Source organism: Sander vitreus, chromosome 16, assembly GCF_031162955.1.
Source record: "Sander vitreus isolate 19-12246 chromosome 16, sanVit1, whole genome shotgun sequence".
In the NCBI taxonomy this organism is placed as follows: Eukaryota; Metazoa; Chordata; class Actinopteri; order Perciformes; family Percidae; genus Sander; species Sander vitreus.
Window position 1 is genome coordinate 9,509,611 of NC_135870.1, and position 15,431 is coordinate 9,525,041.

General features: G+C 41.6%; 1 protein-coding gene across 1 annotated transcript in view; it reads right to left on the bottom strand.

Moving 5' to 3' along the window:
• The window catches only part of col27a1a (collagen, type XXVII, alpha 1a), a 73,966-nt gene extending 59,650 nt beyond the window's left edge, over nt 1-14,316 (bottom strand). Inside the window, exons 1-3 of the mRNA XM_078270792.1 lie at nt 13,820-14,316; nt 9,389-9,459; nt 2,663-4,179 (exon numbers count right to left, since the gene is read on the bottom strand). Of these exons, the coding sequence (XP_078126918.1) occupies nt 2,663-4,179; nt 9,389-9,459; nt 13,820-13,872 (1,641 nt within the window). The 5' untranslated portion in view covers nt 13,873-14,316. The remainder of the gene's footprint in view (nt 1-2,662; nt 4,180-9,388; nt 9,460-13,819) is intronic.
• Nucleotides 14,317-15,431: the final 1,115 nt, after the last annotated feature.

The following is a 15,431-nucleotide window of genomic DNA, read 5'->3' on the forward strand; positions in this document are numbered from 1 at the left end:
GATCGATACTTGGCATCTGTGTATCGATACAGTATATAAAAATATTGCGATACTATGCTGTATCTATTTTTTCCCCCACCCCTAAAAACTACTGGAATACACAGTGCAAACTATGCAAACTCCCCGTAATTGTCATAATTTCAAAGTACTTAAAAGTTCTTACTGTAGCAACATTTAAGGCAGCTTTCAGGTACAATTTAACTGAATACTGAATCCTAGTTATGTTAGTTATACAAGTTCAGGTTTAAATCAAATTAAAACTCACAGCTAAAACAGCTCCAATTAAAAACTAATCAGATCAAAACTCCAACTCTCACTTTCAGCAATCACATAAAACTTCAGAACATATTAATCACAAACAGGTGTGCAGTGGAACTGATTTTTAATGCAGCATTGAGGAGCCAAAGGAGCCTCAGATAGAAGAACTGTGCCATATCTGTGCCTGCACGGGATGTTTCTCCTGGCAGCCAGAGTGCAAAATCTGCATGGTGGAGTCCAAATCATGGTTCTATTATGTCTTTTAGTAGAAGACTTTAATGTTTTAGACAGCAAGACTGCAAGAGATGAATGATGAAACTATTGGCTGAAACCTCAATGAATGCAAGATTTTAATTGTCTTTGAATTTCGTATTTGTCGAAATGTGTGTGTATAAAAAAAAAGAGAATGTATGTCTGTACAAGACTGTGCTGTGAGAAGGAGAAAGAGACAGAGTATGTACATGGCATGTGTGTTTATGAAATCCAAACTACGTTAGAAAGGAAGCGTGACTGGGTTCATCTGGGATCTCCCGAGGCACTATATGGCAACACAGAGACGCACATATGCATAAAAATAAGCCTACACACAGACTTTGACAGGAAGCACCTGTTTAATCCCTGAGTTATTCACAGAATAAATCCACATGCAAGGCTAAATATGTGATCCTGTCAAATGTCATTTAAATCAGAGTCCAGACAAAAAGATACACCTTTTTATATTAAGCCTAGATCATTAATACAGATTCTGAGACAACTGGAGTACATGCTACAGTTTTCTATGGTTGGGCGTTCAGTTTTGTGGTCTCAGATTGGGGTATTTTATCATATAATTGGCATAAAAAGTTTGTTTGGTATAATAATATATAATGTAATATCAGCAATAAATGTGTCAGACAGTCCTTCAGTAAATGACCTTATAACTTCCTTTAATCATCCTTCTACAATCTCTTTTCTCTGGTAGATTACAGCACTTCATTTCGAGATTGCAGGTAGTGCCTTCTAAATGCCAGTAATTTAGTTCAACATAATAACAGTCACGTCTGGTGTAGACATCAGCATAGATGTAAATTAGCCAACCCTTGACACACCACAATCTACAGCGGCAAATTACAGACCACTACAAAGAATAAGAAAGGCACACATATCAAACACACAGGCCCTGCTCACACCTTACACTAAAATGACTCAATTACAAGACACAAGTGCAAACACACCCAGAACGTGCTTAAGAGACACTGAGGTGGGATTACTCAGGCCACATTTGAAGGTGAGATGAAGAACGGTCTAGACAATTATGTAGAGCTTATAACGCGATGAAGCTCCCAAACACAGTTGATTTGTCTATCAACATTCTGAACTCCATATCTCCTATTGAGTAGTCAACAAATCCCTTTTTTCTGATCTTTGGCCAAGCAAAAATGTAAGTGTGCATGTGTATATTTTCGGGAAGCAGTCACAGTTTACTCACAAATAAAATCAACTATGAAGCTAAATTTAATCTCAAGTGGTCAGTCAAGATGCAACTGAGATGCTGGGTGTGACAAAAGGTGAAAATAGATAGTTCCCAGTCCTTGTGATATACTATGGGCATAGCCTACTGCGCTGCATTGGGAAGCTTAAAAATGATGGTGTTTACTGACTGTTTTGACCCTTGACCTAGCCATGAGACCTCCACTAGTACTATATGACAGAGGAATCTGGTGCAGAGACGGCAAGGCGTCAGACCTGACACGTCACACCCAGCCTGGAGGGTTCAGTGCACAGTGGAAGGAGGAAAGGAGGGAGGAAAAAGTAAGATTACTAACCCTTGTGGGAAAGGACATAGTGTTACATTAACCTGGTCTCTGGTTTCTTTCCAGCCCAGAGCACTAAAATCAAACCTGGTCTTTCACTAGTGACAAAGACCAGCACAGACTGGGATGTCCTTAATGGAATGTATTTCACTCTTCACCACTTTACTTAAATAAACCATCAAACTCACCACCCACAACTGCCAACATGAACAGCTTAGGCATACTGCATGTTTCTTCATCTTGATTTTGCAGAACCTTTGGTGCTACAGCCAGCGCGGAAAAGAGGACTATAATGCATCAATCTTACCTATGCTACACTGGCACCTTGTCAGCCTCAGAAACTATTTTATGACTCTTTTTCACTGTATATTCCTATTTTCTTCTAATGTAAACCATAGCCGGGGCCCCTTTTTATTGCTACGCTTCTGTGTTCCCCACCTGTCCACCAGGCACATTAAATCCTTAAGCATGTAGTGTTAGCTAGCTCTTGATCAAAAAAGAGCGCTCAAGCACATGAATGCATCTGTTGTAAATTTACTTAATATGCTTTTTTTGTGTCACACACACACAAACACACTCACTAACCAATCCAATAGACCAGACGTGCTTACCGATGGGCCTGCTTCTCCTTTCTGTCCTATAGGTCCAGCCAGCAGGGAGAACTGAGTAGGTGGCACCTCCCAGCTCTGAAAGCCATCAGTAGCAGGTGGTGTTACTGGGTTGTACGAAGATCTGGTTGGTTGCGGGGTGACTGTAGCCTTGGTGGTTTTGGTTTGCTTTGTTGGTTTGATGACCTGTTTGGAGACTGGCTTGGAGGTTTTAGCAGTTGTAGTTTTGGAGATTGTTGATTTTGAGGGGTTAACTTTGTATATCGATGGTTTAGAAGGGACAACTTTGACAGAATTTGTTTTAGGTTTGGACGGAGTGGCTTTGGATGGTGTAACTTTAGGCTTGGAAGATGCTTTCTTGGCCGTGGTGGGTTGTGGTTTCTTTGGGATTGCACCTTGTTCTGATAAAGCAGAGTCAGGCTTGGTCTTGGAGGGTTTGGTGCTGGTAGTGGCTGGAATAGTAGGTTTCTTCTTGTTGTCTGTTCCTGCAATTGTCTTTTTGGAGTTGTTATGAGGAGTGGGCTTTGGGGGGGTTTGTTTGGAGGGTTTCTGATTTGAAGCTTTAGAGGTGGTGGGTCTTGGGTTTGGTGGTTTTGTCGGGGGTGCTCTTGTCCCGAGTGGTGCTGTGACACTTTCAGTCCTGGTCTTTGGAGGCGGGAAGGCCATACCAAGTTGGACTGTGACTGGCATCACAGTTCCCAGAAGGGGTGTAGAAATTGTCCCAGGGCTGGGCTTTATTGTTTGGGTGGGGGCCACATATCTGACAGCCGAGGCAGCAGCAGCAACACTCCTGGCAAGGCTCAGCCCCGTGGTCTTCCTGGGCGTTTCCAGGCCACCACGTTTAGGGGTAGCAGCGGTAGCTGTGATGTTTGTTTCTCGTTGTAGGATAGGCAACAAGGGAGGAAGGTTAGGCCTGTATGTGTCAGCTTCCCTGCACTGTTTCTTAATGTACCTGCAGTAGTTGTGAGCTGCCTGTGCAGAAGGGACCAGGTCAAACTGGCAGATGGCTCCTTCAAAGTGTGCCGAGGCTTGCTGCTGGCTTGTCCGCCCCAGCAGGAAGGAGCCCTGGAGCTCTGGAGCCAGTCCCTCCTCACTGTCCCACCCAAAGTCTGCATGAACACTCTGCTCTCCGCAGGAGGCATATAGAGTCACTCTCTGTCCATTAATTCCCACCGCCAGCTGGTGCCACTGACCATCATGGGGCTCATAGGGGAGTGCCACCGAGATGTTTGGTCCCGTGTGAAGGACCAGATTGCCCGGTGCAAGCTGCAGACCGAGAAGGAGCTTCTTGCGGCCTGAGAGCAGGGTGAAGAGGAAAGCACTGTTGACACGGTGTGAGCGCACACTCAGGACCAGTGCCAGGTTCGGCCAGATGGCCGCTGGGAAGACTGAGCGCAATGGAGTTTCAATGTGCGCCCGCTGGTTGAGGATGATCCCCGATCTGAATGGAATGACCCCTGCTGGCACCGAGCGTGACGGTTTCTCTCCCTTGAGCCCCAACTTTTGAATGATGTCCACATCTGCATAAAAGGGAGAGCAGTGTTAGAGGTGCAAATAATGATGACAGTTTTGTTCATAAAGGTTACACACACACACACACACACACACACACACACAAAGCCTAGAATTATGTACTCTCTTTAGTACCTGGAGTATATTTTACAATTAATTTAAAGTTTGAAGACTTTACATTATCCTTCTGGTCGCAGCTGTTTTGTTGATCCTTAATCATTCTTTTCAAATTTCGTTTTATTTAAAAAATTCAAAGATCACAAATTGAAATTGAAATTGCAGGACAACTAGCAGGACACAGGAGAGTAATGAGTTTCCCACTGAGCATCTGGACTAATAAGAAACCTTTGCTATTGTATGTGCCCAAACCGAGTGTTGTCCCTAAACACAACACTCATCACACTTCAGTGAAATCCTCCATGCTAACTAGGAGTGAAACACAGGGGAAAATAGGCAGAATACTAGCCTCAGTTTTGTTGATATAGTAACACTCAGAAACATGACCACTTGAGCAACAATACACACACACACACACACACACACACACACACACACACACACACACACACACACGCACGCACACACACACACAGTTAGCAGATTAGGATGAGAGCAATCATGCCAAGACAACTGTTAAACATCTTAAAATTATTAATAGGACATTATGGACTCATTGTGAGAATGTTCTCTTCCTGAAACAAGTGAGGCTCATAACAAATATTTTAGCTTTCTTTGCCAGTGGCAACTGTTGGATTGACTACAATGGCAAATGAGCCAATTTTCCAATAACTTTCCATTAACAAAATAAAACCAATCTATGTTTTTGCTGTCACATATGACCGGCATGGCAGTATCACATACATCATGTATAGACTGGTCTTTCAGCCAACAGAGAACAGCAGGTCACAAAGTAATGGAGCTCAAACACGGCAGGATGACCAGACCAAAAAAAAAAAAAAGAAATCCAAAGAACAATAAACTCACTGGGTTTTAAGGCCACCACGATGTCTAGAGCAACTTTAGGCCAAAACAAATGACTATGTATAGGTCCACAAAGACATTAAACTAGGCTGATGATAGGGGAGTGGAGCGACCTCGGTTGGTTGGTCTCTGAGTGGGTAGATGCTGCACAGAGGTGCTATGGTGGCCTCTGTTTCAAATGTCAGCGGTTTGCAGCCTCACTCTTCTCTCGAATATGGAAAGTTCTGGAATTGTTTTGACCATATGACAATATTACTCTTGTGAAGCATAAAACAGCTTTAAACATGCCCACAACAGATGTCCTCAGATTATAGCATGTTTATTGATACAGGTCTGCAAAATCTTAAAGGAGCTGCTCACCCAAAAATGTAAGCCTAATGTGGCCATAGTTTAACAGCTCCAAAGGGTAACAAAAAAATCATTTAAGGTTTCAAAGCCAGACCAAAGCACTGTGGTTCCAAATGTAGGGGCCTCACCTTATTTTCATTCCTGTCTGTCATGTTGTGCTATTTGAGGGGACTAAATAAACTTTACATAATTTTTTGGTTTACATGAAACAAAACATTTATTAATATGGGGTTAATTAAATGAAATATGAACATGAGAACTCTGACTTTCACTTGAGACATACAAAGTAGTGCAATAGCTATTCAAAATTAAATGAAATATGAACATGAGAACTGATTTTCACTTGAGATATGCAAAGTAGTGCAATAGCTATTCAAACAAGAATAACGTTCAGGTTCTGGTGCTTTTTTCTAGTGATAATCAAGTTACATAGATCCATCAAAATCGCCCAGAGACAGAGAAAGAGACAGAGAAAAAATAATGCAGGAAATATATTCATTCCTTCACCATATTCGTTTTAGGGACTCCATTGCCTAAAACTCCAACTCCACTCCAACTGACCACTAAACCCCCATGGTCATGTGTAGCATGGAGCAAGACTTTGTTGTTGGTGTTCACCCTGTGCTGATGGAAACATGATGGCTGGTGGAGGTAATTCTGAAGGGAGCTCAGTCAAGGCCAAAGCAGCCAGTATCAGGAACCCACAATCGGGCTAAAGGACCTAATCCTCTCTTAGTAACTGGCCAGCGCACTCCACTACAGGAGAAAGAAAGACTGTTGGATACTGTATAAAGCTAACAAAATGTGTTTCTGAAATTTTGAGGAACAAGGGACAGAGTTCAGGTTCTTGCATCACTGATATCAAGGCATTGCATTTTTGGTTTAAGGCTATAGGGAATTAATGAGCCAAAGGACATCGGCATCATCAGAAAACCTCCCCTCTTCCCTGCTTCTCTCTGCCCTTCTCATCAATAGAGCCAGTTTGGAAATTCAGAACATGGCCACAATAACCGCAAGTTAGTATAGCATCACCCTGCCTGGAGGCAGAATACAGTTTCCAGCCTCTCTGCCAACTTTGACTTTCTATTCAGCAATTCAGTCTCAGGGGTCCCATTCTCTATATGACCTGTGATCTCAGACCCAGGCCCCTCAACATCTTTATTGTCTCTGGGCTCACTCTGACCTGTGGTCACTGGGCCTTGCCTAATGGGGACATGTGTATAGAAGCCCTGCTTGTGAAAAGACTATGTTGATGACATGACAGAAAGTAAGAAAGATGAGGGGCTAGAAAGATTGGATGTCCTAGTAGTTGCTGTACTGTTAAGCCATGGAGAGAAAGGACTTCAATGAGATGCTTGTCTTTCTATAATACAAGGCCTGCTTCATTAGACCACTGACGAGGGGCTCAGACTGTGGAAATATATAATTGCACGGAAAGTTTAAAAAAAAGTTGAGAGGGGGTATTTGATCCCTTGTAGTTGTGGTAGTGATCAAGGAATTAGACCTGAGGGAGGAAGCTGCTCAGAACTGAAATGTTTTTGCAGAAATAGTTATCTTCTCACATTTAATGTCAAACAAAAAAATTAAACTAATCTGTCTAGTCGGGAATAAGTGAGGGCTATTGATGCACACCAGGAACACATTTTGAATCTAATTGCATGTGTTTCATTATACTCAATCACAATTGTTTTGCACAGTGAAAAGTGAGGAAAATGCAGATATATCCTATATAGCCAGTTCTTAATGGCCTTGCCATGCTCTGTATTAGGCTGTAAGATTTCCCCTTGCCTCAAAACATTAGGGCTTTGTAAAATAGCCAGAGGAAACAAGACCTTCATGGGATATAGTGTATCCACAGTGAATTCAGTGTGGTCTCTTCTGCAGTAAAGGACAACAGGACTTGGCAGTATGGCAGGGGGGTGCATTACATTTATCTGGTCTGTACATAGACTCCTGTCTCCAAACTTCTTTATTTCAGTACCACTTTCACTATTACTGGGACATGCATCAACCATGTGGTTTTAGATATACAGTACAGCATACTGTATGGATGTGAACACACACAAAGAGACAGACTTGTGTTTAACACATGGCTCGAGTTCATAGCCTTGATCTGTGCCAAGTCACTCAAGTAGGACATAGAGAAAGTCCAAGGCTCTTCAGTCTGTAATGTTATCCCTTGTAGAGGATGAAGTCACAGATTCATTCGGACACACTCAAAAGATCTCTCTTTGGCTGGCCTACACAGGTCTACAGTGAGCCATTTATGTTATCATCCCCACAGCAATACATCACATGAAGGGGAACACATGTGTTCCCACAATATTAGATTTGAAATCATGATTTGAATAAGATACAAAACATGGCAATATAGTGTTTCTTTACATTTTCCTTCTGTTTTTCAGAGCCCTTTTATGGTATGCAACTCATCCACTATGCCTTTATTTTGACAGTTGACAGTGTAGAGAGAGACACAAAACAAGGTGAGAGAGAGTTATACTATGCAGCAGAGGTCCACAGCTGGATTTCGAGCACAGCAGGGACAACTCTGCAACAGTGATGTCGGTAATAGACAGTGTTGCCAGATTTAACTGACGCCAAGTAGCCCAATCAGGGACTAAAACCAGCTATATTGTCATAGCACATTTTTTTACATTTAGGAAAGAGATTTGTTTTATCAAATATAAAAGTCATCACTTAAAATAACAGATGTAAGCTTTTACAAGGCTTTTATCACAGAGCTGTGAGGTTGAATTGAAAAAAAAGTTTCAGCCTTGTTGTAATGATCTGAGATGACATTTGTTTTCATTAGTTTTCAGTGACTGCGCGTCGGGCCTATTGAACTTCCTGTCAGTCTCAATCAGGATAATTGGAGGAGAGAAGAGGCTGATTCACTGGACTGTATCAATACATTTTCATCAGGGGAAACCGCCGAATGGTACAAAGAGTAGCTGAAATGATCGTAAGCCGCCCAAAAACATTTTTACCTGCCCAATCATATAACAACTAGCCTAATCGGGCGGAAAATCTGGCAACTGTCAGTGGAGATTGAAACGCATTATTGCATTATAATTTAACCTGCCCTTCACCTTTTTCACCAAACCTACAATAAAAAATTGTTTGGCTACTTGGCTGTAGCGGAAACAATTTGTGATATTGATATGGCGAACTTGTTAGCAAACAGTTGCTAATTTACACATCCAGCAGTTACGGAGCAACAATATCATTAATTTAGAGTCAAGTTTCTGTCTACCTGATGGATGTAAGTCCAATATCCACTCTCTTTTAGCTCTTTTATTGGTGCTCCAACAACTCCTGAGGGAAATATCTGTCTCTTTAGCAGCTAAATGCTCCACTATGTTCACCGACAGCTGCTGAGTCCGAAAACAACGCAATGAGAGCAGTGTGAGTTAACCAAAACAGTTAAGTTGCAGAGCTAGACAATGAGCTGAAACATCGGGGGAAGATCCGGGTGATTCATTAATAGCGACTCCTTAACATTTTTCATTTGCTACACTGTAAATATAAAAATGAAGTTGTTATCTTGTGTCTAGAACAGTGACCTTTATGTCATGTTTACTGTAGGCCTATGCTGTAAATCAGAGAAGTGAGACAGGAGAGGTGTTTTGAGACCAACATTTCTCTGAAACGTTCAGCTCTGAATCTACGATCTGATCGCTCCCTTGCTCACTCAGCTTACTCAAAACTTGTTGTCTTGCCCAATTTTCATAGCAATGTGTTTACATGTTTGGGCAATGACCAAATAGTCAAAGAAAAAACTCCAAAATCCCCCAAGTGCTCCAATAACCTTTACAGCTTTTCCACAGGAAAGAGGGAGAGGAAAGAGGTGTGAAAGTGAAGTGAAGTGGAGGTGACATTAAGTCTTACCTTCAGAGTGTACTTGTGTAAGTCCCAGGTAACAAGTACAATATAATACGGTACAGAGCAATAGGGCTCTCCTGGGGGAAGAGAAGAGAAGATGTTAGAAAGAGGCAGAAGTCACACATTACTGAAACATACAATTGTTTAACTTTTAAAATATTTTGGTGATATTTTCTAATAAGGAACTCTTTATAAATAATAAATCAAATCATAACAAATGCTTTATTTACAAGTCATTGATAAAAGAAAATGTAGGTTGCAAGATTGTTAAAAAAAAGTGTTTGTCCTTTCTACACTCATAAATGTTAGTAAGCCATGAATAAAGGTCCCTGGGTTTCTAACTTGCTAATTACCAAAACATTCAGTAGGTATAGTTGTTAATAAGGCATTAATTAAGGGTTTTAATTATCGAGTCTGCAGTTGTAAGTGTTAATAAATTGTCTACAGATAGATTGCATGTGTTTTAATAGATTGCAAAATCATGAAATAGACTGAGAGATTACAAAACTGGTATCATGAAAGGATGTAATAATAATGTGTAATCAATTTTAACATCACACCAAAACACAGATTCAAACAAAACCATATGTTTTGCATTTGAGCTACTGAAACCATGTGAATAACAAATGGGAACTGGATTCTGCAAAAGCACTTACAACTCAGAGCAAAAAAGAGCACACACATACACACACAGACACACACACACACACACACACACACACACACACACACACACACACACACACACACACACACAGACACAGACACGGACACAGACACACACACACACACACACACACACGCACGGTAAAACAAAAACAAAGCGGCCTCTCTCAACACGCGCTCACCACATCCAGGTGAGCAGCAGAGCTGAGGAGACTGATTAGAAAGTGGACTGAGATCAGCGGGGGACTGCGATCTGGTGACACGCAGGGGAGCCACTGTTTACCGCTGGAGGTCATCCAGACACACATGGTCACCCACACACACATATTGGAGGAGGAAATGTGTATAGCAGCTGTGGCTCGAGGGCCAGAGTGGAGCAGGCAGTCAGGGGCGTGGGCCAACAGCTCCAAATACATAAAATGTGGGAAAGACAGTAACTGTTGCATAAACATATTTACCTGTACTATCCCAGGCTAAGATCTTTTTAGAAATATTTCTGCAAACAACACCTGCACCAATCAGTAGCTGCTTACCCTACTGGTCTGACTGATTATAATCATGGTGTGTACATATTTAAGTGTATGTGTGTGATGGTGTGTGTTTGTAGTGTCTATGTCTGCCTCTCTCCCAGTTCCTTGTTGCTAATAAAGCTTCATAACAATCAACTCCACACACAGCTGGCTGTGATTACTCAGGATGCTTAGTGTGTGTGTGTGTGTGTGTGTGTGTGTGTGTGTGTGTGTGTGTGTGTGTGTGTGTGTGTGTGTGTGTGTGTGTGTGTGTGTGTGTTTGTGTGTGTGCAAGAGTGAGTGTGTATCTCCAGGACTCCCAGCTGGTTACAGTCTCATTCAGTGTCTTATCAGCTGAGGAGAGATCAGCTTTCTGAAAATGAGTCATGAATGCTGAGATTTTTACTGCAGCAAAAACGACTCTCATTCTGCCCCTCAAACTGTTTACATCTATGCAAACTGGACCGAGTTCCCTGAGAAACTGCACTGTTTTCTCTGGCTTTTCATTTAAAAAGCTCTCCGTAGCTTGTTTATATTTTCATTAGGGTGCTTTTTAAAGTGTATGTGACAGGTTGGGATTTTTCTTCTGTGGAGCAGTTAAAGGCGGTTGCACTGAGGTGGATTTGTGCACAGTGGACATTTAAATCAGCAGGGCTGACATCTGTAAACTGACCCTGTCTGGTGTGGTTTCCATACTGCAACAGTGAGCTATGACATGACTCCCTGAGGGAATTCCCGGCTAAGCTGAGTGGACAAAATACAGGCCAGATGAACAGTACCTCCTCCTAAGTCATCCACTAAAGCAGACATTGTAACCTATATATTGTGCTGTGAGCCACTGAACTCAAAGTTCAAAGACAGAAGGGTGAAGAACACTGCTCTGTACTGCTGATAACATCTTTCTCTACTCATTCAACTTCTTAACTTAACTGTGATTAGCACACACATCTCCTTTGCTGTCAAAAAGCCAAGTCGTTTAATGGAAAAACTAAATGTGGATAGACTGATCAACAATACACTGATGAAGAGAGTCAGTCATCAAGATATCTGGTGCCACATTGAACAATCTGCAGCAGTAATCTACGGATGAATACTGCATACATTTCCTCAAAGCCAGTGTTCTCTTTCCGTGCTGTATTTTCTGGCATCAATTGTCTTTATCTTTTTTCCTAAACCTCATTGCCCATGTCTAAACTCTGAGTCTAACCTCTTGACCCCAAAAACTACCACCCCCTCCCCATACACTCAAACAGCAGTCCATCTGTAGGCCAGTGACCAGTCAAAGGTTGAAGAACGGGACACACTGAGAAGCCACTATAGTTTCCGTTATTTTTAGTTTGGACTAAATAAGTTTGGACTACTCAATGATTGCCTGAAAGGATTTCCCAAAGGCGATCCTGCCCCCTGAGCGCACACACACACACACACACACACACACACACACACACACACACACACACACACACACACACACACACACACACACACACACACACAGAGTGGAAAATTCCTACAGAAGAGCTGACACTAACAGAGGCTGATGAGAAAGAGAGGGTAACTGACATCTCATAAGGCCAGTGTTATGTCCATCATCTGTTCTCTCTGCAGTCAAGTAATAGTAATAATGTACTTCCTGACCAATATATACTTATCAAATGAGCATCAGTCTTGTTCCAGCTATTATTATGACTAAGAGCAGATAACATTAAATTGTATTTGAGTCATTGTAAAACCCTGCTCTACTTGGACTTGAAACTAATTATTGAAGATAGAGTAAAAGTGACTAATTCAGAAAGTATCTGAGTTGCTATTTATTATATTTAAAATATTAAACTACACAGTTGTTTTTTCAGTTTGAAATATTGTCAAAATATACCAAATCATTGCCAAAGAATAATTGAATGCGAAAAGCCAGAAGAGAGACACAAAGGGCGACACCATGTGGACACGACTGATGCTCCATGCATCTGACACCTCGCAGGTAGACTCCTAAATTCATCGCAATACATGCACATCTTAAATAAATGATGTAGTTGTAGTACAACTGTTTTCTGAGGATGTGAACCTCTTATTTTTCTTAGTGAATGGCAGTTTCTGCAAAACACCCAGTCAGGTGTGATAAATGAAGCTGATGGATACCATTTAGACTTGTTTTCATGAGAAACTAACAACTGTGGGTCAAATCTCCGGACTTTTCTACTCCCTAGACAACTGCATCCATACTATCTCGCCACTGATTCATTCACTAAACCAGATGTTCACTGCGCAATAAAACCAAATATCAATTTTAAGATAAGACTGAAGCAAACATGTATTAATGAATGAATGCATAAATGAATGCATTGATGACTTATCAACAGTAATTGTGCAACAGCTGGCTGGTGCATGTACTTCCCTAAATAAACGTCAACAGTGTAGCCAAGGGAAGACCAACATTTTCGGTCCATATATTACGATAGCTTGTCTGTGTAAACACATGCATAAAACATCTGCATTGTATGTCTCATAGTAGTAAAACCAATGTCAGTTGCAGATGTTCAGCTGGTGTCACAGTTTTACCTAACTAACTTTAAAAGCATTTTCTTAAAATAAAAAATAAAAAAAAATCCTTTTAACTGCCCTGCGTAAATGTGTCTGTGGGCTCTGAATGCGTAAAAGGGAAAACATGGAAAGCATCTAGAAAACGCTCCAGTGGATGCTGATGAACTTCTCCTGAAACTCTGAATAATTGCCTGTTTTGCTTGTTCTATCAGATGAGTCAGTTTAGTAAACACTATGGCAAAGGTCCGGCATGCCAAACAAAAGATTCAAACACTTGAAATAATTATATTTCTTTGAGCAATTACAATCTGTCTTGCACAAAAGTAAACAGATAAGAATGGTAATATTACATCTTATTAATTATGCTTGGTCTATTTGATCCATTTATTAAAAATAGAAAAAAATAGGGGAAACAAACATTTGGACAAATTGACTTATTTTAGCAAAGTTATGGTAGGCCTACATGTCAAACAAATGACAACCAAGGTCCAAACAGACCCCATTCAGAGCCTCAGTAGTCCCCAGTGGACGCCACTCCTGCATAGTGAGCTGGACCACAGCCAGCCGGCACATCACAGGTAGGCTACGCACATGGAGGCATGCAGTTCCTTAAATCGTAAGTCAGTCCCCGCCAGTGATCCGACTCACCTCAGCTCTTTCCAACACCCTCTGATTGGACCACAAAGACACAAAAAATATATTAAATATATATTATACTTACTTTGTGTCTAGATGAGAGGTTCTGCAATCTCTCCTTCGGGTGCCTAAATTCATTTGTATTCATTTGTCCTGGCAGTCAAAAACCTGACCGTTAATCACAGCGTGACTCCTTTGCAAGGGGGCAGAAGACACCGGTCGCCGTTTTACACATTTGACAAGCTTCAGATGAAGTTCCAGAGGAAAAAACTCATGTTGATTTGCCTGTCAAGCCCGACATAAATTCCTTCTGGCAGGCTGGTTTGACAGAGAGTTTTCCTGTGCGATTGTCTGTCGATATTCCCCTGTGTTTCATTCATTTATGCCGATCCAGATTGAGGGACGCGCAGCCGGAGAGAAAGCTGGGTTCTTTTGGAGGGGTGTTACGGAGTCAGGAGCGTTGGACTCATCCCTTTCCTTTTTAAATAGGCTTTCTGTGGGTAAAGCGATGGCAAATGCACCGCACGGCCAGGTGTCAAGTTACAAACCCAGCGGTTGCATCGAGCAACTACACGCCTTCTCCAGGGGGTGGCCACATGGATTTTACCCAAAGTCCCATGCATGCACCGGTAAACCATATGAATGAACCACGGTAACACAAGGTGGGCAGCGCTTCACAGACTGCCACTGCCTAACAGGAACGCCTACAGCTCCTCCAGAGACTCTCCTTTAAGTATCCACCTTATTATCCCTTAATGTGTGGAATCATTTGGGTGATTGCAAATCATCTATGATGGCCTTCAGTCATTAGAGCCACTTTCTTTCAAGAGAGACTTACCAGCAAAGGATAACTTTATTTATTCACTGTAAACTTGGCAAGTGTGTCTCATCTCCCCTTGGAATATGGGAATATATGAGTAACCCGCTACAAAGCACACTCACAATGATGTTTAAGATCTTGATCATTTACTGGAAAGATCTCTCTCTTACTTTGTCACACACACATGATTTGAACACTGCAAAATCTAGGCCAGTTCATGCAGATATTTTGCAACATTTCCCTAAATGAGACATCTGCGTTGACATCAGTCTTGCCTGTTGTGTTAGAGAAGTGTTGATGGAGAGAGAACAGCACCTGGAACAGCTCCCATTACCTTAGGAGGGGTCATGGTCTGCTGCGGGATGAGGGCTACCAAAGACCTCCGCACAGCCACAATTGGTCTCCGGTAATTACCACCTGACATCATCTGTTTGAGATGACTCATGAACAGGTACGCTTAACAAGATGTTCCCCAAATTAATGTGGAAAAAAGAAGAGTTAACAGTTTTCATAAGAACTATTTTTATGAGTTAAATGTGGTTCAAATAAAAACTCCTCAGAGGAAGGTCTGCACATATCTAGAGTAACAGGAACCTAGTTTCTCCAAAATACATTTTCATTCACCTCCATCATATTAGGGTGGAGGCAAAAATCTCAAAACCTGGACAAGTAAAACCAAAACTATTTGCATAGCATGGCCAGATGACACTTGTTGTAAATGTGCATTTTTTGGGGGGGGACATTCTTTAATTGACAGGTCAAATGAACCTACAGTACTAACAACTCCCATGTCAACTAATTACCTCTGAGGAAAACACACCTGCTTGGGCATCAGCCCATCATCTCGTTTCTAAATAAGGACTAATACCTTTTATCA